Source organism: Hemicordylus capensis, chromosome 2 (genome assembly GCF_027244095.1).
Source record: "Hemicordylus capensis ecotype Gifberg chromosome 2, rHemCap1.1.pri, whole genome shotgun sequence".
NCBI classification, from domain to species: Eukaryota; Metazoa; Chordata; class Lepidosauria; order Squamata; family Cordylidae; genus Hemicordylus; species Hemicordylus capensis.
The window spans coordinates 240,091,304-240,116,304 of NC_069658.1; the positions used below are offsets into that span (position 1 = coordinate 240,091,304).

At 44.8% G+C, this 25,001-nt stretch overlaps 2 protein-coding genes across 14 annotated transcripts in view; one reads left to right on the forward strand and one right to left on the reverse strand.

The window, feature by feature from the left end:
• The first annotated feature begins 711 nt into the window (after nt 1-711).
• Nucleotides 712-10,367, forward strand: LOC128347438 (zinc finger MYM-type protein 1-like). 6 transcript variants are annotated; one of them, XM_053302104.1, is made up of 6 exons: nt 712-772; nt 2,129-2,332; nt 3,406-3,563; nt 3,854-3,980; nt 5,525-5,584; nt 7,701-10,367. In XM_053302104.1, exons 3-6 carry the CDS (start codon nt 3,465-3,467, stop codon nt 10,277-10,279), a joined length of 2,865 nt encoding a protein of 954 aa, XP_053158079.1. In that variant the 5' UTR covers nt 712-772; nt 2,129-2,332; nt 3,406-3,464; the 3' UTR covers nt 10,280-10,367. The 6 variants fall into 6 exon arrangements, with proteins under 6 accessions (XP_053158079.1, XP_053158082.1, XP_053158078.1 ...); XM_053302107.1 differs by lacking the exon at nt 712-772 and adding an exon at nt 810-829; XM_053302103.1 differs by lacking the exon at nt 712-772 and adding an exon at nt 874-1,216.
• The window catches only part of LOC128347434 (zinc finger protein 333-like), a 29,186-nt gene continuing 8,133 nt past the window's right edge, over nt 3,949-25,001 (reverse strand). For 7 of the 8 annotated variants that reach the window (XM_053302090.1, XM_053302089.1, XM_053302095.1 and 4 more), the window contains one exon: nt 18,808-22,936. In XM_053302090.1, coding sequence (XP_053158065.1) covers nt 20,367-22,936 — 2,570 coding nt within the window. In that variant the 3' untranslated portion in view covers nt 18,808-20,366. Of the gene's footprint in view, nt 5,576-18,807; nt 22,937-25,001 lie in introns of those variants that run through there. The other variant, XM_053302096.1, reaches the window with a different exon arrangement.

Genomic DNA, 25,001 nt, shown 5'->3' on the forward strand with positions numbered 1-25,001 from the left:
CTATGTGCCACAATAGAACATCATCCTAAGTACTAGAGAAAGACATGCTGTTCTGGTAGCTCCAGGTCTTAACACTCACAGCAATTTCAGAGGATGAATACAACTGAAGGAAGCCCGGGCGGGTGCACGGCTGGGGGAGTCAGTCATGTGACTTACCTCTGGGTGGGGCCCCAAGGCAGTGGGCCCCCAGACAACTGTTTCCCCTTGCCCTATTATAGTTATGCCCCTGCCCACCCCTCCAGTACACTACTGCTCGGGGTGGCTCACATCACTAATAAAAAGATACAATGTAAAACCACATTTAATGTTACTTAAAAAAAAAAAAGGAGTTCCAAAGTATGTGTTATTTTAAAAGCTAGAAACTGAGAACTATAAAAAGGAAAGTACCAGATACAAACAGAGATGCAACATTTAAAAGCCTCATTTAAAATATGTGTTTTTAATAAATGCTTCTCTGAGGGAGGGCAGGACCCCTCCTTGCCTTTAGGAGATTACTCTTAGACCTTTCTTGAAGAGATCTGTCTCCAATCTTCCATGGTTGGAAGCAGGAGCTGGAAAAATCCTTATAAGGACGTACATCTAAGGACTATGTATTCCCCTTTGTGTCAGCCAGAAATCGAGTTCCTGCCATTTGGTCCTCCACTGGCAAAATCAGTGAAACTCTGGATCCTAGAGGGGCAGAAATGATAAAGGTGGGTGGAGTGATTGATGAATACCCCTCCACATGGGAAAACTGACCTCGTGACTAAGGAGAAGAAAAAGCCGGAGACAGGTATGCGGAGAAGAGGGGAGGAAGTTAATCTTTATAGGAACTGAGGTTTTTTAAAAGGTAGAATGAAATCAAACATACCCACACCCGATCTACAGCCCCGCTGGAAAATGCTCAAATGATATAGCCTGATTTTCTTGCAACCCCCTCTTGGAGCTCTTTCCAGCGCGCCCCTCCCCAAATGGGGGCGCAGGCTGCTAAAAGCTGTTGTCCCGAGAAGAGGCAGTGACGAGGAAAACACACGTGTTGGAAAACTTATTTAAGAGGCAGCCATGGCTCCCCCTGGACTCCCAACTTCTGCAAAGCTGCTGCAAAGTGGCGCTCTCCTGGCTTGCATTGCGAGAGTTTCCTTTTGCAATCCCACCTCGGAGCCACTTGCAGCTACCCTCGGATTAGGGGTGGGGGTGAAGCCTGCTATGTGAAGCGGAGGAGAAGAGCTAAAAGGAGGTGGTAATCTTGGGAAACCGCCTTTAAAAAGCGTGGGGTAGAAATGGTCCCCCGACCCCACCCCCTACATCTCTTGCAGTCCTGCTGCAAAGTGGATCCCAACTTGCATTGCACGAGCCTCCTTTTGCAAACGGCGTCCATGGGATTTGAGCAGGGGTCGGGGCGCTTTGCGTGGGGGTTAACAGGGAAGCGTTGCTTCACTGTACGCTGGAGTTGGGGCAGAGCAGCAGGAGGCGGGGGGGGAATCGGGCTTTCCGATTCCATATTTGACCCCGAGCTGCATGAATAGGCTGCCGCTGAACGAGGAGCTGTTGTTGACCAGCCCCTGAACCCGCCCCGCCAGAGCTTTAGATGTATCGCACACTCCCCTGGCGCGGGAAAGCTGCCCACTTTGAGGTGCCGAGCAGGCACGCCGGCTTAAGGTGTTTTTGCTCAATATGTTTGGACGCAGGAGGCCTCCAGGGGGCGCCGGAGAGTAAATTATTTTGCGGGGTTTGCATCGTCAGATAAGCCTTAAAGGTAAAGGTGTGTGAGAGAGTCAGTGTCGAATCCTGGCGACCACGGAGCCCTGTGGTTGCCTTTGGTAGAACACAGGAGGGGTTTACCATTGCCTCCTCCTGAGGGCAGTGTGAGATGATGCCCTTCAGCATCTTCCTTGAGAAGCCACAAATCAGACATCCGCCTCTCTGGGTTCCTTCCTGAATGGTTTGAAGCGGCCCAGAGTTTATCTTTGGGGGAGCCCCTCCCCTCTCCAGCTCCTTATTCATTTCTAAATATGAATGAATAAGGAGAAGTATAGCGTAGTAGTTGTTGTATTGGCAACTGGCGTGAAGGCATTGTGCTTGCCTTGGGAGAGGGTTGTGTGAACATCTATTAGGTAGGTAAGTAGATTTCTGTCTTGCTCTCCTATAGGTCCAGACTGGCTTACAGTCAGAGGTTTGTTTTTCCTTTGATGAGTGTCCTCACCGCACTGAGGAGGCCACCAGCTATTGCGTGGCTGGCTGCAATCGGGCGTGTGCCACTGCTGCAGGGGATAGGTGTGTGTGACTGGCCTCTGGGGGGCCCTTTGAGGCTGCGGGCCACTCCCCTTCCCTAATGGATGGCTCATCTCACCCGGTAATCATATTATTATTATTATTATCTTATTCTATTTCTATGCTGCCCTTCCAAATATGGCTCAGGGCTTTTAACACAGAGAAATAATACATAAATAAGATGGATCTCTGTCACCAAAGGGCTCACAATCGAAAAAGAAACATAAGATAGACACCAGCAACAGTCACTGGAGGTACTGTGCTGGGGGTGAATAGGGCCAGTTACTCTCCCCATGCTAAATAAAGAGAATCACCACATTAAAAGGTGCCTCTTTGCCATGTTAGCAGGGGTATTATCGGAGAGGGTCTGGTAAATATTATAAATGCTTCTCTGAGGGAGGGCAGGATGCCTCCTTGTCTTAAGGAGGCTATTATTAGACCACTTTTGAAGAAACCTGCATTGGATCCCTCGAAGTAAGCTAGTTACAGACCTGTTTCTAACCTTCCATGGTTGGGCAAGGTGATTGAGCGGGTGGTGGCCTCTCAGCTCCAGGCAGTTTTGGATGATGCAGATAATCTAGACCCATTTCATACTGGCTTCGTTGTGGACTTTGGGGTTGAGACTGCCTTGTTCAGCCTGATGGATGGTCTCGAGACCAGTTGGCTATCAACAGAGGGAGTTCTCGCAGGCTTTCAATTAGAATTTATTTTAATAATTTATTTTAATAATTGTTTTATGGTACTGTTATTATTGTCTCTGTTTTTTGTGTATTTTAATCTATGTTGATTTTTAAATATTATTTTAAATTTTGTACACCACCTAGAGAGGTACATATCAGGCGGTATAAAAATATGATAGATAATATTTACATACCAATATTCAACAAATGTTCCCAAAGCGGTTTACATAGATAAAAACAACAAACAAAATGGCTCCCTGTCCTCAAAGGGCTCACAGTCTAAAAAAAGAGCAACAGCCATTGGAGGGATGCTGTGCTGGGGATGGATAGGGCCAGTAGCTCTCCTCTTGCAAAAGAGAATCTCCACTTCTTAAAGGTACCTCCTTGTTATCTCTATGGAAAGGCTAAATATTTGATACATATCAAATGTGCACAATGGACCAATGTCTTCCCACACTCTGGTTCTACTCTACAGGCACTGGAGGGTCTTCACTTGACTGCTACCCACAGACCTGGGTGCTTCCTTCTCCGGGCATGTTGGGAAGAGCCATAAGAGCTGAAGCAATGGCATGGGAGACATATTCATCTCTTCTTTCTGGTAGAGTGGAAAGAGATGTGATGCAGCCACCTCAGGTAAGGGAGGGGGGTCATCAAAGAGGGAAACAAAGGCCAGCCTGGGTAACCCTCTCTCTGTTTGGGCTGGGTGTTGGGAGCAAGGCCTGAGAGAATGTCCTTCGTTCCCTCTGCTTGTGGTGCTGCAGGATATCTAAGTGATCCAATAGGAAGACTATAATCTCTATGGATTCAAATGACACTCTGAATCTTATAAAATTACTCCCCAGTCACCTCTTCCCATTTTAAGCAGGGAACAACAGTATATGGCAGGAGATCATGTGTGAGGAGAGGACATGTTTTTCTTCCAGCAGCTGGTGACCTTTCAGGAGGTGGCGGTGTACTTCACCAAGGAGGAGTGGGACCTTCTGGATCTAGACCAGAAAGCTTTGTACAAGGATGTCATTCTGGAGAACTTTTGGAATGTCTTCCTTCTGGGTAAGGACACCTTTTCCTTGGTTGATAAATGCTGGCGATATTACACATCTGCACACCTTATGGAGCACAGCACTATACAAATTCTGCCATGATAATGGGTGTCCAGATCATGCATCCTGGATTTGGCTTCTTTGCCTCAGTGGTCAGAGCTGGAGCTGTTTAGATGGGTGCCATTTTTGAAACTACATGATCCCATTTTAAGAGATGTGAAACTAGCTAAGTCAGTCGATTGTGACTTATGTGAGTGCACACCTTCCTCTTTCTTCTGTGACTTAGTTTGCTGAAACAGCAAGCGAGGTGGTAAAGCTTGGGAATGGGACTGTAGCTCATGGTAGGACATCTGCCTTGCATGCAGAGAGATACTTTTTTATTTTTACATTTTTTTATTTTTTACATTTTATATCCCTCTCTTCCTCCAAGGAGCCCAGAGCGGTGTACTACATACTCAGGTTTCTCTTCACAACAACCCTGTGAAGTAGGTTAGGCTGAGAGAGAAGCAACTGGCCCAGAGTGACCCAGCAAGTCTCATGGCTGAATGGGGATTTGAACTTGGGTCTCCCCGGTCCGAGTCCAGCACTCTAACCATTACATTACGCTGGCTCTGCCAGAAACTCTGGACAACTGCTGCCAGTCAGTGTAGACAATACTGAGCCTGATGGACCAATAGTCTGACTCGGTAGAAAGTGTGTCAGATTCCTTCCCTCCTCCTCGCCTCCTGACTGTCTGGCTGATGTTCATTTCCCAAGCTGCTGAGCCTGTCAGTCAGGCCCCTAGGTAATTTAGGAGCCTGGACCTAAAGGCCTTTGGAGGACCCCCCTGCTTTGGAGGGCCCCCCCCCACGCACTCATACTGCGACACACACACAGTATTTCTAACGTGTGGATTCTTGAGCACCCAAACAGCAACTAAACCCACAATAATTTAGGAATATAAAACAAGTATATTTATGCAAATGTGCATTAGCAGAAAATTTCAACACACAACACAGAATACTCCCCATCCTACGTGTTTCTTTCCCCACTCCCCCTCTCTTTTTAAAACAAGAGGTTTCTTTCGGCCGCCAGACACAGGCCTTTGTACACGTTGGACCTCCAGCTGTTGTTGAACTACAACTCCCATCATCCCCAGCCACAATTATTGTGGCTGGGGATGGTGGGAGTTGTAGTTCAAAAACAGCTGGAGGGCCAAGGTTCCCCGCCCCTGCGTTAGAAAAACTATAGATAATAATACCCTGAATAAGTGTACAAAGGCTGCGATAGTATGCACCCTTGACTGAGAGTAGCAAGCATGAATTGCCCCCTTGTATTTCACAACGTAATGAAATGAGAACAATATATATCAACCACCATCCTGACTTTGCATAGGTTATGTCGCAGAGAAACACACGTGCATTTGTGTGCCCAAGTTCCCATGCCAACCCAGCTATCATTGCCAGGTTGGGAAATGTAATAATGCTGGAAGACCCCAACCCTCTTAAAGACTTTTAAGACTCCGTAATGATTCCAGGACCATGACAGTGATTTATCTATGGGTTGATCTTGCAGAGATGTTGCAAACTGCTGAACTTGTGGAAGACTACAGTGTGCTGCATTTGCCTGTTGAAGGTGAGAAGGAAATGATGAGTGAGTTTGAATGACAACTATCTAGTTCATGATATCTTGGCATCTATCCAGCTAAGCAGCATAAATACTCTTACCTCCATGTTGTAAGTTGAATCCAGACTGCAGTCGAAAGCTCATTTGCTAGGGAGAGTTTCATTCATGTCAATGGTCCTTGCCATTAGGGATGTGCATAAATCGATTTTTAAAATTTAATTTGTACCTGAATCAAATCACCCCTGATTTGTTTTGTTTGTGAATCTGTCCCCCAGATCACCCCAGATTCTATTTGGATATGATTTGATTCTATTTGGATCAATTCGAACCATTTATAAAACTCCTAGGGACACCAAATTTGAGTGGTTGTCCAAATTTGGGTGGTGGGAAGGTCTCCATGGGTGCCACCTCCCACCCAAATTTCAAGGCAGTGGGGCACTTGGTTGATTTGTAATGATTTTTTAATTTTTACTGATTTTTGAATATTTCCATCATAGGAAATAATGGGGATTCCAAGTTGCTCTATCCTAACTCTGATATGGATCCCCAGCTTTAATTTTTTTTAAAAACCCTAAGCTCTAGCTTTTGTAGAAGTGGAGTTATGGAGCAAAATGTGTGGCCACTATTTTTCAAGTGTTAGGATTCTTTGGTGTATAATAGCTTTTCCTCATAATGAATCCCTATGAGGATTTATTATACGCCTTAATTTCTTCTGTTCATTTTGACTGTCATTGGACATTGTCATTGTTAACTACCATGTGTTGACTACACACACACACTCAAGTTTATTTTTTTAGGAATTTTTGAAGTGCTTAGATTCTTTGGTGTCTTCATTACACACCTTCACTTCTTCTGTTCATTTTGACCCCACTGTTTTATGGGTGGGGGTGAGGAATTAGTGGCATCCCATGTGTCAGATCTGCCCCATTCAACCTGCAAACCACTGGGTACTCAGTTTATATTTAGGGAATTTTTGAGGTGTTTAGACTCCTTGGTGTGTAATGTATCCTCATTGGGATTCATTATGAGGAAACGTTATTATACACCAAAGAATCTAAACACTTGAAAAATGGTCACCACACATTTTGCGCTAGAGCAGGGATTCTCAAACTTGGGTCCTCAGGTGTTATTGGACTTCAACTCCCATAATCCCCAGCCTCAGTGGCCATTGGTTGGGGATTATGGGAGTTGAAGTCCAATAACACCTGAGGACCCAAGTTTGAGAATCACTGTGTTAGAGCTTAGCTTTTAAAAAAAAATTAAATATGGGAATCTTGGGGGAATTAATAGGAATCCAAATCTTGAATCGATTCGAATCTAATTTGGTGCAATTCGGTTTGGACCCGAATCCAGCCAATGGACCACGGGGGGGGGGGGGGGGGGGAATTGTTGTCTCCAAATTGTCCGAATCAGCTAGATTTGGGTACAAATCAATTTGTACCCAAATTGATTCACACATCCCTACTTGCCATTGAATAAATAAGCTTAGGATTGCACGGCATGGAGAGTAACTTGGTTTTCACATAATCTTGGTTCCAATTATTATACATTTTGTGGGAAAATATACTTGGAGATTAAATACTACTTTTGAGGTAGCTATGGTGAGCAAAACTTCAAAGTTAAACCAAATCTGTACTACAAATATTTTCTTACTTGAATAACAAAATACGTATATACTGAGGAACTCTATTAAGAGTGAGGGTCATAACACAGGAATCTAGTGTTTTCTAGGCAGTAAAAGTAGCACAAATATAGAGTATTCAATGTAGATCACTATATATTGTGAAGTGTGTGTGTGTGTTCAGTGAAATGTACTTGTAGGCAGCATACTTATTTGGAAAGATTAGACATTAATCCTCAGGAACTGCTTCTGGGTAAATGTGATGTGATTAAGACTAAGTGTTAGTGGTTTCTATTCCCCACTGCCACCTCTGTCTCTAAAGCAGAGGTCACATACGGATACGCAGTGCAGTGTGAGCCTGTGGCACAATGACCACACTACCCAGGACAGACCAAAAAGGATTTGGGGGTCTGGGGGATGTGGAGGCGCTCGACTTCGGCCAGAAGCCCAGGGGAAAGAGAGCCTCTGCCCATACAATGATTCTTCCTATTTCACTTACACTAGAAATGGAAACTCGGACTGCTAATCATGACAAGAGACCGAAACGAAAAGAGAAGAATGATGCTCAAAAGTGTCGGTTGAAGAAAGCAAGGTTAGAGATGGAGGCCAAGCTACCACAGATTGTGTCATTTTTCACAATGACCAGCCAAGACACTTCATTGGAGGACAATAAGGTGACTCAGACTGCAGAAACTGCAACAGTGAGTGACATCTGCCACGGCTCTGGTCCTGCAGAAAATGAACAAAGTGAACATGCAGCAGATATCACAGCACAGCAGTCAATAACTACCGAGCAGATTCAAAAGAGAGGATGTGAAGGAGAGTCCAGAGAATGTGTTAACAAGACGTTTAATGTGGATTTGATCTCCAAACAATTTCCTACTGACAAAGAACTCTTCAGTGAACCCCTTAGTTCAGATGAAAAGAGCTTCATTGTTTCAAATGGACCGTGCCAGCCACCAGGTCCATTTCCACAGCATGGCAAGTCCAACAGACGTTTTTCAAAACGTTTTTATTCATCATTTAGTAATAGTGGTCTAATACTGCAGCGGACATGGCTGTGCTACTCGCCAACTTCAGACCAAGCCTACTGTCAACCATGCTGGCTTTTTTCTCATAACCGAGAGGGAGGATGGGTGAAAGGAATTCGTGATTGGCATAATCTGAAAAAGAAGATAGAAGTCCATGAAGGTGCTGTTGGCCATCAGGAGTGTATCGCTGTTCTGGATCACTGGCAGCTGAAAAAAACCGTGTCGGCAGACGCAGAAGCTGCGATCAGGAAAGAGGCAAACTTCTGGAGGCAAGTGCTTGATAGAATCATCAATGTTACACTGACCTTGGCTATGTCTAACCTGGAATTTAGAAGTCACAGGGAAGATGTGAGCTCAGGTGGAAACCATGGAAATTTTCTCTCCATCATCACATTACTTGCAAAATATGACCCTGTATTACAACAATTGCTAAATATTCCAGAGCGAGAAGTGAATTACCTGAGCCCTAATGTGCAAAATGAACTGATTAATATACTCTCACAAAGCATCAAGGAAGGAATAGTAAAGGATGCCAACAAAGCTGCATTTTTCTCTGTCATCATAGAAACAACGCAGGATGCTAGAAAGACTGATCAGCTCAGCCAGGTAGTCCGCTTTGTTTCTGTTGAGACAGACGAAAAGGATCAGCCAGTAGAAATAAAAATACATGAAACATTCTTGGGCTTTCTGGTGGTGGAAGATCAGTCTGCATCTGGCTTCACACAGAGTCTTTTGAACACTATGGTAAGCAATAAACTGGACCTCTTAAAATTGCGAGGCCAAAGTTACGATGGAGCTGCAAACATGAGTGGGGTCTACAATGTTGTGCAAGCTAGAATTCAGGCTCTACAGCCAAAGGCAACTTATGTGCATTGTGCTGCCCACAACCTAAACCTAGTTTTGAATGATGCTGTGTCCAGTGTTCCAGAAGTAAGGAACTTCTTTGGAGTTGTGGAAAGAATCTACATTTTCTTTGCACATAGCATCAAGCGATGGCATACATTATCCCTCTTAACATCTCGATATAAAACCACACTGAACAAACTTTGTCCAACCAGATGGTCTTCACTTCATGAGGCTCTGGTAGCCCTTCAGTGCCACTTCACAGATATCCTCAAAGTGCTTGTTGAAATCATTCTCCTAAGCAAGAAGGAAGATGAAATCTCAGAAGCCAAAGCTCTGAAATCCAAAATGGAGCAGTTCCCGTTCGTTTTCCTTGTCGTGCTGCTCTCTAACATTTTAGAACCTGTTAATGCTGTTTCAAAGATGCTACAGTCCCCACAAACTGACCTCAGCAAAGTTGCAAGCTATCTCCAAACCATTCATGCTAATTGGCAAGAGAACAAAAATAATTATGACTCCTTCCGCAAAACTGCAGCAAAAATGTCGGAAACGTGGGGCATCTCCCAGGTGTTTGAGGAGCAACGCATGCGAAAGGTGAAGAGCTTTCAGGACGAGTTATGCGAGGATCAAAGATCAACATGTGCAGAGGACAGATTTCGAGTCAATGTGTTCCTCTGTGTACTGGATATAGCTTCCTCACAGTTGAAACAACGCTTTGAGGGCCTACATGAGGTTGTTACTACCTTCAGTGCTCTTCACCCATCCACACTGACATCAGCAACTGATGAGGACTTACTTCAAGCAGGAGAGGTTTTGGTCAGGAAATATGATAGGGACTTGAAAACTTCTCTTCCAAGACACTTGATACAGTTCAGACATTTATTGAAAAAAGAAATTTCCAAAAAAACCACCATAAAGGAAGTTGCTGAACTGCTGATGATTGATCATTGTGGCCTTAGCTGCAGTTTCCCGGATGTCTGCACTGCATATATGCTTTTCCTGACCCTACCTGTAACAGTAGCATCTTCTGAGCAATCACTCTCAAAACCGAAACTTATCAAAAACTATCTGAGGAGTTCTATGTCTCAGGAAAGACTCAGTGGCCTTGCTCTGCTATCCATTGAAAATGAACAAGCCAAGAAGTTGGATATACAAAAGATCATAGACAACTTTGCTGAACTGAAAGCACGAAAGAGGCCATTGCTTTAAGATCTGGATGGTGGTGTGGGATATCATCGTATATGGGGGGGTTGTGAGATGTCATAGCTGGGATACGTAATAAAGTTCTTCATTGATACTGTTGTATTAGTTGGTTATTTACACCTTGTAACTGTAGTTGGGATAGATGGCAAGAGACATGGGGCCAGGAGAAGGAGAGGAAGGCAGCAAGGGGCCCATTTTAAAATCTCATCCCCCACTCAAACCTTGTTATGCCCCTAATGTGTATGCACCTTTTATTTGTTTTTTGGAGGGACTTTCCATAGTATGTGTCCTACCATGTCTAAAGTGGTTCGGTTCTGACACAGGTTTCCTATCACACCTGCTCTTTATTAAGACTAGGCCCGTTAAGTGGTGTAGGACCAGTTCCTGCTGAAGAAAATATTTTTGTATATATTCAGACTGTCCTCCTTTCTGCCCCTGGAGAAGGATGGATTCTTCTTTGGTGCAACTGGATTTTGATTAGACCTTAATTCCTGGTATGATTCAAGGTATTCCTGGATGAAACTAGTTCTTTAGATCCATTGCAGTCCGGCTGCCAGCCCAGTTTCATGACAGAAACTGCCTTGCCACACGTGAATAACTGGTGTTCCTCTGAAAAATAATCATTTTTCTCTCTCAAGCAAAATACTTGATAATTGTATTCCTTTCACAGAATTTCATTGCAAGCAAAAGGGTTTGATACAATCCTGTTTCTGAACTGGGCAATGGATATAAAGAACTAGTTTCATCCAGGAATACCTTGACTCATACCAGGAATTAATGGCTAATCAAAATCCAGTTGCACCATCCATCCTTCTCCAGGGGTTTTTCTCTTGTTAGGAAAGGCCCACCAGCCAGCAGTTGTTCTTAAATGAGGTCTAGTCCGCCCTCTAATCCTTCCCATCACACAAAAAGCACCAAATCAACAGAAGCATATTTGGGTGGTATTGCTTAGTGATTGGAAGGAACTGACCCCACCCGACAAGGTGAAGTCCTCTCTTCAGGTGGCTCTGCCTTACCGGGAGCCCATGTGCTTCGATTGGTGCTGGAGACAGAACCAAGTAACAGCTAGGTTTATGTATCATTCAATAGACAGTCCATCCCCAAAGACCCGAGTGCAATCCATCTGGTGATGTGAACCTCATTACATCTGCAGAATTCCTCCTACACTTCCCCTTACAAATGTAAGACAATTAAACTGCAGGCTTTGGGACCCCAAATAGCCAGCCTGATGAAGAGTTACAAAGACTTGCTGATCATAAATATGTGCCATTTTGGTAGGTCCCAATAAAAATATTGAGACTGACTTTGGGACCAGAAAGGCATGTTTTATTGTATGAGTTAGGGTTTCCAAGCCACCAGGATTGGCCTGTGATCTCCAGATATAGCCATCAATTCCCAGGTAACCCTGGAAATGTTAATGGCTTGATACTGTGAATTAAATTGGGACAAGTAGGAATAACAAATGTCCAGGAATAACTTTGGCCAGAAATGGCAATGCTAAGACAAGATAGTACTTGGGTTTCAGCAGGGGATACTGAAAAGAAAGCAGTGGATCTTGAAGACATTGAAATACAAGAAGCAACTCCTTGGGTTGATGGCCTCATGAGAATATTAACTTTTCCCTTGAGTTCCTAACAGGATTTTATCTATTTTCCTAGGAAGTGATGTACAGAACAATGAGAATTATGGAGCACGATGGGTGTGTATAAATGTATGGAATGTGGGAAAAGCTTCAGTCATAGCCAAGAGTTAATTATACATCTAAGAATCCATACAGGAGAGAAATCATATGGGAAAAGCTTCACTCACAGTAGCAAACTGACTGAACATAAAGGAGTCCACACAGGAGAAAACCAGTGAAATGTGGAAAGAGTTACAGGTATGGAAGAAACCTTCGCTTGCATCAAGTAAGCCACTCCGAAGAAAAATCTTTTAAATGCTTGGAGTGTGGGAAAAGATTCACTCAGAACAGACAACTGACTGATCATCAAAGAACCCACACAAGAGAAAAACCATTTAAATGTGAAGAGTGTGAAAAGAGCTTTGCTCGCAGTAACAGATTTACTGAACATAAAAGTCTCCACAAAGGAGGAAACCCATATAAATGCACAGAGTGAGGAAAGAACTTCTCCCAGAGTGATGGCCTCACTTTGTATCTAAGCATCCACACAAGAAAGAAACTATATAAATATCTGCAGTGTGGGAGCAGCTTCAATACTAGTGAAAGCCTTAACTCCCATGGAAGATCTCACAGGGGAGAGAAATAAATTAAATGTGGGGAGTGTGGGAAGAGCTTCACCCAACGTAGCAGTCCTACTAGACATCTAAAAGTCCGCACAGGAAGGAAACAATTTATATTTGTGGAGTGCGGAAAGAGCTTCACTTAAAATAATAGCCTTACTAGGCATCTAAGCCCATATGGGAGAGAAACCATATAAATGCCTGGAGTGTGGAAAGAGCTTCAGTTGGAGCAATACGCTTACTAGACATCTAAGGATCCACACAGGAGAGAAACCATTTGAATGTGTGGAGTGTGGAAAGAGCTTCAAAGAGAGTAATCTCTTTATTTCACCCACACAGAACTCTTAAGTGCTTGGAGAATGGAAAGAGCTTCATTCAGATGACACACCTGGCTAATGTTTGGGAACCCACATGGAGGCAGGGAGAGAAACCATCAAAAAGCTTAGTGTCGTCAGAGCATTATCATAAATGTCTTGGTGCCTGTAGGGGAAGTCACTCAGAGTAAGAACCATTTAAACACTTGGAGTGGAGAAAGAGCGTCAGTCTGAGTAGTGCCTTCACTTCACATCAAAGAACTCAGGAGAAAAAACATAAACATTATACTAGCAAAATCATGGCAGTATAATTAAGAAGATGTAGAGTTCTATCATGATACTACCATTATGATCCTTGAACATTATATCCATTATAAAATGCAAACCATCCTTTATATCATATTTTTAGCCTACTTTCCAGTAGGTTTATGAGATCACCTGGCATTCTGTGTGTGTCAGTTTGTCCCCCTACCAACTTTGCAATGCCTGGGCTGGTATGAACCAAATTGGGTACAGTTGTAGGGACACATAGGAGCACCTTCAGACTACAAACGGTGTAGTTTGTGATGATGGCATCCATCCCAGCATGATGATGATGTGATGATGGCATCCATCCCAGGTGGATGCATAAATGTTTGAAGCACAAGTGGGCTAACTTGTGAACCTAATTAATTAATAATTAAATAATTTGAACCAAATTTGATGCAGCTGTAGGGACACCTCAATGGTGGTTGTAATGATGTTATTCACCCTGATCCAAGATGGTGGATATGTGAACTTTTGAGGCACAAGAGGGCTAACATGTAGGCTGCCTAACTGATTTCAACCAAATTTGGTACAATACAACATGGTTTGTGATGATGTCATCCACCCCAATTCAAGATGGCAGATACGTGAACATTTGAAGTGCAATTGGGCTAACTTGTGAGCCACCTGATTTGAACCAAATTTGCTACAAGTGTAGGGATACATAGGGCTGGCTCAAATGTCATCTGCCCTGATTCAAGATGATGGACACATGAACATTTGAAGTGCAAGTGGGAGCAGATTTGGACCAAACCTGGTACAGATGTAGGGATAGAGAAAGGAAAGTAGGCAGATTAGCTCTTACTAGAATAACCTTTTTTCATCTCCATGAAGTGAAAAGTGCCAGCACCTCATCCAATTTGATGCTGATCTGATGGGAAGGTCCCACTCTGAATGCATGTGCACACACTCTGCCTTGATATTGCCACCCAGAACAAAACTAACTCTGTACACAGATAAAAACTAGAGAGAATACTTGTCCTTTCCCCTCCTTCCTCTCAGACACCTCAGTGTTGGGCGGGGGGGGTGATCACTACCTGGTCCTCCTACACACATCTGGAGCTGTCTACCCTGCTGCCTCCTGGACCGAACATAAGAACATAACAGCCCTGTTGGATCAGGCCCAAGGCCCATCTAGTCCAGCATCCTGTTTTGCACAGTGGCCCACCAGATGCCGCTGGAAGCCACAGGCAGGAGTTGAGGGCGTGCTCTCTCTCCTGCTGTTACTCCCCTGCAACGAGTATTCAGAGGCATCCTGACTTTGAGGCTGGAGGTGGCCCACAGCCCTCCGAAGCTGCTGGCACACTCGCACGTGGGAGCATGCGCCATGAGGGTGGCCAGCGACCCTTCCCCACCCTGTCCTGTGGCTGCTGAGGAGGCATTGGAATATCAAGAATTACTGTTCAGTGAAGGGGGAGGAAGGCATGATGGAAGGGGCCATTACACAAGTGAAAAGCAGTGAGGAAGAAGGGCTGTGTGCAGAGGTGAAGAAATGTTGGCTCAGGTTATCAGCCAGACAAAATACTTTACTCATCAAGCTATATTGGTACATTGCTCATCAGGACATTTTTCACTCATCACAGACTAGTATACTAGTGGATTTCTGCAGCCTGGACTGTGTGCATGCATTTGAGCCCAGCGAGCAAAGCAGTAGAAACACATCTTCCAGGTCTCGCTTTCATTTTTTGTTTTTGCAATGGAAACTCTGAAGAGGTTCAATCAGGTTGCTCTGCCTTTTTTCTCTCTGCTTTGGAAAACTTGGAGATCTCTCTCTTTAACTCCCCCTGCTTCTTTTTTGCCCTGCAAAATCTAAAGGGCATTGAAGTCCTCTCTTCTTTTCTGGAAGCTGGACAGAAAAGAAAAGTGACAGGGCCAGTTGGGGCATTCATTAAGCCCAGTGAGGAAGGCTGCACAAACTCCTTGGACTGGGTCTCACGATCAGTGAGACCTGGTTTGGGGCAGTGAGCGGGGAGGGAGCCCTGGGCGGGGGGGCCACACGATGGCCGGCTCCGTGACGGAGCCGGCGGGGGGGGAGGGGGACCACGTGGCCTCCGCAAGCCCCAGTATGCCCTGTGCAAGCGTGCAGGGCATATTGAGGAGACCCCCCAGAGCCAGGTGGCAGCTTTTCACCTCCCCGTCAGGGGCCTACTCGCGAGTAGCCGCAGTGCGAAGCCGCACCGCGGCTACTCACAATCCTAAAAAGCAGGTTTGCTGGAGCACTTGCTCCGCAAACCTGCTTTTTAGCAGGGGTTATCGAGCGGGTTATCCGCTCAAGAACCACCGGGCTTGGCTGCGAGCCCGGTGGTTCTTACGATCAACAAAAATCGGGCTAGGCTCTTCTTGTTCCCACTTTCAGCTCTTCCAAGAGGCATTACCAAAAGGAAGCTTAATACTAACCATGCATGCAAGAGATGCTAATTTTCCCAACATGCAACTGCTCCTCCTTTAGCTGTCTTTGCACTGCCAAAAAAACAACACCACCACCAACCCATACAGCTGAAGTAAGAGAGATGTCTTCCAAAGCAAGGAGCCTTTTTCTCTTCCCCTCTCTTTCCATTTTGGGGTTCTGTTCAAATATGTGTTAGGGTAACTTCTAAGGGTACAGGCCTTGAGGGATGATAGTGAAAGAACAGTTGGGTCTAAATCGGGACAAGAGAGGACGATGAAAAGCAAGTGAAAAATTCTTACAAGTGTGTACTGCTAGTATGTTGTATAAAAAGAACATACCTGTTCCTGATCCTGTTCTGCTCAGATTTGTAGCCAAGTTTTGAATTTTGTTTAACAGTCAGAAACCGGAAACTGGTGGTTTCACATGTTACACCCAACAGCAGCAGGTGCTCCACAGGAATCTCTGCTTCCCGGCTTACTGGCTTCGTAACTATTTATGGGTGCACATGTAAACCAGGCCTCTGTACATAAATTCAAAAATGGCACAGGCCATGCAGACAGAGTTATGTAACAGACACAACAAAAAAGGAAAAAGCGATGGGAAAGGAAGAGGAAAAATAAGCAAATTTAACTACTAATTCTTATGCAAAGTTGCATGATTTTGTTCATGAGTGTAGAATAGTGAGATCAGTTTTACATCATATGCCTTCTTCTTCATCAACCCCACCTCCTGTTCAGATCATCTGGGGAGGTTCAGTTGCTGTTGCCATCGGCTCAGTTGGTGGCGACTTGAAAGACTCTGGAACGTGCTTCCTAATGAAATTAAGAGTTTCCCCTTCTCTGAATGCTTTTAAGGTGGACCTAAAAACAGACCTGTTTAGTCAGGCTTTTAGTTTATAGTTTTAAAGCTTTGGTTTTTAGAGTTTTAATGTATTGTAAATTGTCTCACTCATGTTAATGTTTTAATGGTTTTTATACTGTGAACCGCCCATGGATTCTTTTGTGTGGGGTGGTAGAGTCTAGAACTGCCATAGAAACGATCTCTGGTTTCTGTATTTAACATGTTTATGATGTATCCAACCTTTTAAAAAATATACATAATCCTATTAAACATATCAAAAAAATAGACTGAACCATTATGATAATTTTCCATTCTGACTAAAATAAAGGTTCATAATTTAAAAAAAATAAATCTTGCATTGGGGTCATAAGAACATAAGAACAGCCCTGCTGGAAAAGGCCCAGGGCTTATCTAGTGCAGCATCCTGTTTCACACAGTGGCCCACCAGATGCCTCTGAGAATCCACAGGCAAGAGATAATCCACAGGCAAGAGATAATTCTGAGAATCCCTCTCTCCTGCTGTTGCTGCCCTGCAACATATTGAGAGGCATCATGCCTCTGAGGCTGGACTAGTAGCCATTGGCAGGCCTGTCTACCATGACTTGGAATGTGTTGGCAATATGCAGATGACACTCAGCTCTATCTCTCCTGATCACTTTATCCTAGGGAAGCGATGATCTGAATCGGGGCCTGGGATGTGGGCTAAGAAAATGAGATTGAATTCAGATAATAGGGAGGTGCTTTTGTAGGGATGAAGGCATTCAACCAGTTTTGGATGGGGTTGCACTCCCCTTGAAAGAGCAATTGTGCAGCTTGGGAATCCTACTGGACCCGACTCTGCTTTTGGATGCACAAGGAGACGCGGTGGTCAGAGGTGCTTTTGCACAGTTTTGGCAAGTGCACCAGCTGTGTCCCTTTCTTGAGAAGGCACATCTGGCCAGTTACCCACACCCTACTCTCCTCATGGCTAGATTACTGTATTGCGCTGTACGTGGGGCTGCCCTTGAAGAATATTCAGAAACTGCAGCTAGTGCAAAAGGTAGCTGCTAGGATTTTATCTGGGGCTGCCTGTTGGGATCATATTACTCACATTCTGAAAGAGCTGCACCGGCGTTTCCGGCAGGGTCAGCTCTTACCAGTAAGCAGAAGATGCACCGCATCGGGGCGCAATCTGCAGGAGGGCGTCGAGCTGATGATACCTCCTTAAAAAAAATTAAATTCCAGCCACCGCACGGCTGAGGAGATGGCTGCAGGGGTGCGTGTGTGTCCTACTGCCTACACCTCCCCACCAGCGGCGGGAGCAACTGAACAAGAGCAATGCTGTGGCCTGCTGTTTGGCCCAGCGTCACTTCCCAGTTGCAAGGCGCACCTGTGCAGTGAAGTCTATTAAGTATCTCACAGTTAGGAAGCGACACTGGGCCAAGCAGCAGGCCACAGCATTGCTCTGATATCTTCTGCCGCTGCCGGGGGCTGGGGTGTAGAAGGACACACATGCACCCCCACAGCCATCCCCTTGGCCATGCGGCGGCTTGAATTGGCGGGAGGCAGTGAGAAGAAAATGGCACCAGACACAGTGATGATGGAGGAGGTGGCCGGCGGCCCCACAAGGGAGCCCTGCGGCAGGCGGGCAAAAATGGCAGGAAGGAGGGAGCCCGGTGGGGAGAGAAAGTGCTGCGGGGGGGGGGATTGCCTGTGACAGGAGGAGGACTGGGACCTCTGGAACAACGGGGAACGGACTCTCTTTTTCTCGCCAAGACTGCTCCATTTTGCCCAGAAGCGTATTGGTAGCCAAATAGCTCTTTAAGTATAGGAGTAATATAATTATAATTATATTATATACTTATTATGTACATAATTAAGTAAAATTTTGAATACACACTAATTGTATTTATTTTGAATTTTCATTTTTTACTATAGCTGGGGGGAGGGGGGGCGGTGCTCAACAGAATGTTGCATCAGGGCGCCAGATCCCCCAGAGCCGGCCCTAGTTTCTAGGTCCAATTCAAGATGCTGTTTTTGACCTTTAAGGCTTAACTGTTTGGGCCCTGCGTATCTGAAGGACTGCCTGCTCTCAAGAGTTCCCACCCATCTGACAAGATCATTGCAGGGGGCTCTGCTCCCCGTGCTGACAGTGAGAGAGGCTGGACCCTAAACACTGGACAAGGCCTTCTCAGTCATTGCCCCCAGGCTTTGGAATGCTCTCCCGGCTGGCATGCGCTCCTCAGCCTCCATCACAATTTTAAGAAAATTAATATGGTAAGTAAAGACATGGCTCTTCACCCAGGTTTTTAAATGAGAGTACAGTTGCTGCTGCTGCTTTGTGTATTACTGTTCTTATAGGTTTTTATACTTTTAAAAATAGAGATTTTATATTTATATTTAATAGCGGTGCATTTTATATTTTTTATATTTTAATTGTGCATTTTTAAAATTATATTGCAAACTGCTTTGAGATTATTTTAATTAGAAGCGGTATAGAAATCAAACAATTTTTTTTAAAGCAAACTGAATACAAACAATATTGAAAATAAATAGATTTACTCATCAAATTATATTAAAAGTAAACATATAGGGCAATAAAACATATAGGGTAACCAGAATAAATAGGTAATAATACGGAAATGTATAGCAAAAATTATAAGCATGCTACAGTTTATAAAGACAACGGTGATATGATTTCTCTCTTTTAAAGATATGTACTTTTAGATAGTTTTTAAATGACTGGGCCCAGTTGCCCTCAGTAATAGACAGGAAAAAAGACTCACTGCTTTCCGTTATTTCTTCTTTTCTTTCCCTTTCTGTGTCCTCTTTCCTTTCCTTCTCTTTGCCTTTCTTTCTGCCCTTTTCTCTCTTCCTTTTTTTCTTTGTTCTTCTCCCTATTTCTCTGTCCCTCCTCAGAGCAACAATTGTTCTAACTGCTGCCAGTCTCTCCGTTCCCCTCTTTCAACTGGCTCCTGCCCCCTGGAACATTCTGGAGGACTTATTTGGTTGGTTGCATTCCCTTCCTTCTGCCCCCCCCCCGCCAAAACCAGGCGCTGAGAATAGCTTCCATGTCTCTGTAGACAGATATACCCCATTCTTTCATTTGATTCAATCTATAAGCTTGACAGTGGGTATAGATGAGATAGAAATTTCCCAATAAATGGATCAAGAAAAACCATGGCATGCCTTCCCCCAAGAAGCTGCCTGACCCCAACTCTGATTTCATTTCAGCAGCAAGGAAAGACATTCCTATATGCCACAGGCCTTCCCACACTCCAGCATAAAAGCAGCAACTGCTTTTCCATTTGCATTTTGCTATTTTTGCTGAATGTTATTACCTGGGAATGATGGCCTATTTTGCTGAATTTTATCCACTGATCATGGTAGGGAAGAGAGCTGGTCTTGTGTTAGCAAGCATGACTTGCCCCCATAGCTAAGCAGGGTCTGCCCTGGTTGCATATGAATGGGAGCCTAGAAGTGTGAGCACTGTAAGATATTCCCCTCAGGGAAGAGCAGAAGGTTGCAAGTTCCATCCCTGGCTTCTCCAAGATAGGGCTGAGAGAGATTCCTGCTTGCAACCTTGGAGAAGCTGCTGCCAGTTTGTGAAGACAATACTGAGCTGGAAGGACCAATGGTCTGACTGAGTATATGGCAGCTTCCTATGTTCCTAAATTTAATAAGAATGTCTGCCACTAACTATAAGTGCTCCAGTAACTGATTCAGAAATTTTGGCCCAGTTTTGAAACCGTTCAGAAACAGAATCATATCAAACCTTTTTGCTTGCAATGAAAATCTGTGAAATGAATACAATTATGAGGGGACGAGATTTTAAAATGGGCCCCTTGCTGCCTTCCTCTCCTTCTCCTGGCCCCATGTCTCTTGCCATCTATCCCAATTGCAGTTACATGGTGTAAATAACCAACTAACACAACAGTATTAATGCAGAACTTTATTACGTATCCCAACTATGACATCTCACCACCCCCCATATACTATGATATCCCACAACACCATCCAGATCTTAAAGCAATGGCCTCGTGCGTGCTTTCAGTTCAGCAAAGTTGTCTATGATCTTTTGTATATCCACTTTCTTGGCACGTTCATTTTCAATAGATAGCAGAGCAAGGCCACTGAGTCTTTCCTGAGACATAGAACTCCTCAGATAGTTTTTGATAAGTTTCGGTTTTGAGAGTGATCGCTCAGAAGATGCTACTGTTACAGGTAGGGTCAGGAAAAGCATATACGCAGTGCAGACATCCGGGAAACTGCAGCTAAGGCCACAATGATCAATCATCAGCAGTTCAGCAACTTCCTTTATGGTGGTTTTTTTGGAAATTTCTTTTTTCAATAAATGTCTGAACTGTATCAAGTGTCTTGGAAGAGAAGTTTTCAAGTCCCTATCATATTTCCTGACCAAAACCTCTCCTGCTTGAAGTAAGTCCTCATCAGTTGCTGATGTCAGTGTGGATGGGTGAAGAGCACTGAAGGTAGTAACAACTTCATGTAGGCCCTCAAAGCGTTGTTTCAACTGTGAGGAAGCTATATCCAGTACACAGAGGAACACATTGACTCGAAATCTGTCCTCTGCACATGTTGATCTTTGATCCTCGCATAACTCGTCCTGAAAGCTCTTCACCTTTCGCATGCGTTGTTCCTCAAACACCTGGGAGATGCCCCACGTTTCCGACATTTTTGCTGCAGTTTTGCGGAAGGAGTCATAATTATTTTTGTTCTCTTGCCAATTAGCATGAATGGTTTGGAGATAGCTTGCAGCTTTGCTGAGGTCAGTTTGTGGGGACTGTAGCATCTTTGAAACAGCATTAACAGGTTCTAAAATGTTAGAGAGCAGCACAACAAGGAAGATGAACGGGAACTGCTCCATTTTGGATTTCAGAGCTTTGGCTTCTGAGATTTCATCTTCCTTCTTGCTTAGGAGAATGATTTCAACAAGCACTTTGAGGATATCTGTGAAGTGGCACTGAAGGGCTACCAGAGCCTCATGAAGTGAAGACCATCTGGTTGGACAAAGTTTGTTCAGTGTGGTTTTTGATCGAGATGTTAAGAGGGATAGTGTATGCCATTCCTTGATGCTATGTGCAAAGAAAATGTAGATTCTTTCCACAACTCCAAAGAAGTTCCTTACTTCTGGAACACTGGACACAGCATCATTCAAAACTAGGTTTAGGTTGTGGGCAGCACAATGCACATAAGTTGCCTTTGGCTGTAGAGCCTGAATTCTAGCTTGCACAACATTGTAGACCCCACTCATGTTTGCAGCTCCATCGTAACTTTGGCCTCGCAATTTTAAGAGGTCCAGTTTATTGCTTACCATAGTGTTCAAAATACTCTGTGTGAAGCCAGATGCAGACTGATCTTCCACCAGAAAGCCCAAGAATGTTTCATGTATTTTTATTTCTACTGGCTGATCCTTTTCGTCTGTCTCAACAGAAACAAAGCGGACTACCTGGCTGAGCTGATCAGTCTTTCTAGCATCCTGCGTTGTTTCTATGATGACAGAGAAAAATGCAGCTTTGTTGGCATCCTTTACTATTCCTTCCTTGATGCTTTGTGAGAGTATATTAATCAGTTCATTTTGCACATTAGGGCTCAGGTAATTCACTTCTCGCTCTGGAATATTTAGCAATTGTTGTAATACAGGGTCATATTTTGCAAGTAATGTGATGATGGAGAGAAAATTTCCATGGTTTCCACCTGAGCTCACATCTTCCCTGTGACTTCTAAATTCCAGGTTAGACATAGCCAAGGTCAGTGTAACATTGATGATTCTATCAAGTACCTGCCTCCAGAAGTTTGCCTCTTTCCTGATCGCAGCTTCTGCATCTGCCGACACCGTTTTTTTCAGCTGCCAGTGATCCAGAACAGCGATACACTCCTGATGGCCAACAGCACCTTCATGGGCGTCTATCTTCCTTTTCAGATTATGCCAATCACGAATTCCTTTCACCCATCCTCCCTCTCGGTTATGAGAAAAAAGCCAGCATGGTTGACAGTAGGCTTGGTCTGAAGTTGGCGAGTAGCACAGCCATGTCCGCTGCAGTATTAGACCACTATTACTAAATGCTGAATAAAAACGTTTTGAAAAACGTCTGTTGGACTTGCCGTGCTGTGGAAATGGACCTGGTGGCTGGCACGGTCCATTTGAAACAATGAAGCTCTTTTCATCTGAACTAAGGGGTTCACTGAAGAGTTCTTTGTCAGTAGGAAATTGTTTGGAGATCAAATCCACATTAAACGTCTTGTTAACACATTCTCTGGTCTCTCCTTCACGTCCTCTCTTTTGAATCAACTCACTTTGCTCAGTAGGCATTAACTGCTGTGCATGTTCACTTTGTTCATTTTCTGCAGGACCAGAGCCGTGGCAGATGTCACTCACTGTTGCAGTTTCTGCAGTCTGAGTCACCTTATCTTCCTTCATTGAAGCGTCTTGGCTGGTCATTGTGAAAAATGACACAATCTGTGGTAGCTTGGCCTCCATCTCTAACCTTGCTTTCTTCAACCGACGCTTTTGAGCCCCGCTCTTCTCTTTTCGTTTTGGTCTCTTGTCATGATTAGCAGTCCGAGTTTCCATTTCTAGTGTAAGTGAAATAGGAAGAATCATTGTATGGGCAGAGGCTCTCTTTCCCCTGGACCTCTGGCCGAAGTCCAGGGCCTCCACACCCTCCAGGGCCTCTGCATCCCCCAGACCCCCAAATCCTTTTTAGTCTGTCCTGAGCAGTGTGGTCATTGTGCCCCTGGCCCGCACTGCACTGCGTGGCTGAGCATGACCCCTGCTTTAGAGACAGAGGTGGCAGTGGGGAATAGAAACCACTAACATTCAGTCTTAATCACATCACATTTACCCAAAAGCAGGTCCTGAGGATTTAAGTCTAATCTTTCAAAATAAGTATGTTGCCTGCAAGTACATTTCACTGAACACACACACACACTTCTCTATATATAGTGACTAGTATGTTTAAGCCCGTTATAATAACGGGCGCTAGCTTTTACCCTCCCTTTATTTATTTTTCCTTTTTTTGGTTTAATCTTTCTGTCTGTTTCTTTATCTCTCTGTCTCTTACTCTCTTTACTGTTTTTCTGTATTCCCCCCCCCTTGTTTTTTGCTATTTCTTCTCCCTTGCGTTGTTCTAACATATTCATGAATTTTAAAAAAAAATTTTGGTTTAAGTAATTTTCTGTATTTCTCCCCCCTCTGCCCTCATAGTATTTATTTATACACCACTGTGAGTGGAAAAGGAACTGTGAGTGGAAAGGAACTCTCTCTGCTTGTGAGGGCTACCCTGTCGGCTGGTCTGCTGTCTCCCCTCAGGGAGTTGTGACTGCAGCCTGATATCATGGTTCTCGTTAGTAAATTTTGACAATGTGGTGACAGTCATCATCAACGTGCTGTGCTCTGTTAAGCTTGCTAAACAAAAGATCAAAGTTTGCTCCACTGTGAGTGGAGAAGCACTTTCTCTGGTTCTGAGGGCTTCCCTGCCGGTTGGTGTGCTGACTCCCTTCAGGGAGTTTAGACTCCTGGCAGTATTTGGTTGTAAATCACTAATAGAAAGCCACTCCTGGATGTTATGAGCTAATTTTGGCAATGAAGAGCCAGAAATAAGCGTCCTGTTTTGCTCTCGGAATAATCTCCTCTAACGGTGAAGTGGAGACCATTAGTGAACTCGGCTGCTGCGTGCGGCTGTTATTTCTGCAGGCTGTTTTCCCGCCCTTAGTTGGAAGGGGTGGGGGGGAATTTCGCAATATGTGATTGGTTGGCCGGGGAAAGGGTGACGAAATGGCGGCTGCACTCCGCTCCATGAGCTGGGCTTACTGTGTACTTTTGTTTGTGCTTGTGCAACTGTGTGTTATGGCAGCCCGCCCTCCAAGTCCTCCTTTCCACCACCCCCTGACACGGACGGCCATTTTCTTTTAAATATTATCAAGAATGACTAAAAGGGCTAAAATGCCCCATTAAAATGCCCCCGCGGCTGCCGCCGCCAACCGGCCACCCCCCCTCCAAGCAAAAACCCACACCCCCACGTTTTAGGGCCAAAACGGCCCATGAGCATCCCCCCGGGGCTCCCGCTGCCAAACTACCGCCAGCCCTCCCAGCTGCCGAGACCTCTCCTCCCCGGGAGCACGTCCTAAAATCGCTTGCATGACCAACGTAGAGAAGGAGAGAGGAGCTCTCGTGCAGAGCTCCTCACTCCTTAAAGCCTCTTCCTGCACTGCCGCTTGGGCCGAAAAGGACGCAATAGGCCCCCGCAATAGGCGTCCTTTTAGGCCAAGGCAGTGCAGGAAGAGGCTTTAAGGAGGGAGCTGCTCTGCACGCGAGCAACAGCGGCTTATTTGGAGAGTGCCGCATGGCAACTGGTGGGGTGAGATATAATTGACCAGGAACAGCCTTTGCAAAAGCTCAATGGTGTTGCCAGTCAAGGGAACGAGAAGGACGAGCTGTGGCGGAAGCACTTAAGAAACCCCATAGCCAGTGGTGCACCTTTTGGAGCTTGGACCTAAAGGCCTTTGGAGGACCCCCTCTGTGCAAGTTAAGCATCAGTTTTTAACACCTAGGTTCTTGAGGGAACCACCCAGGACAGACTGAAGATGATTTGTGGGGTCCCCTGGGTGTGTGGAGGCCCCAGATGTTGGCCCCAAAGTC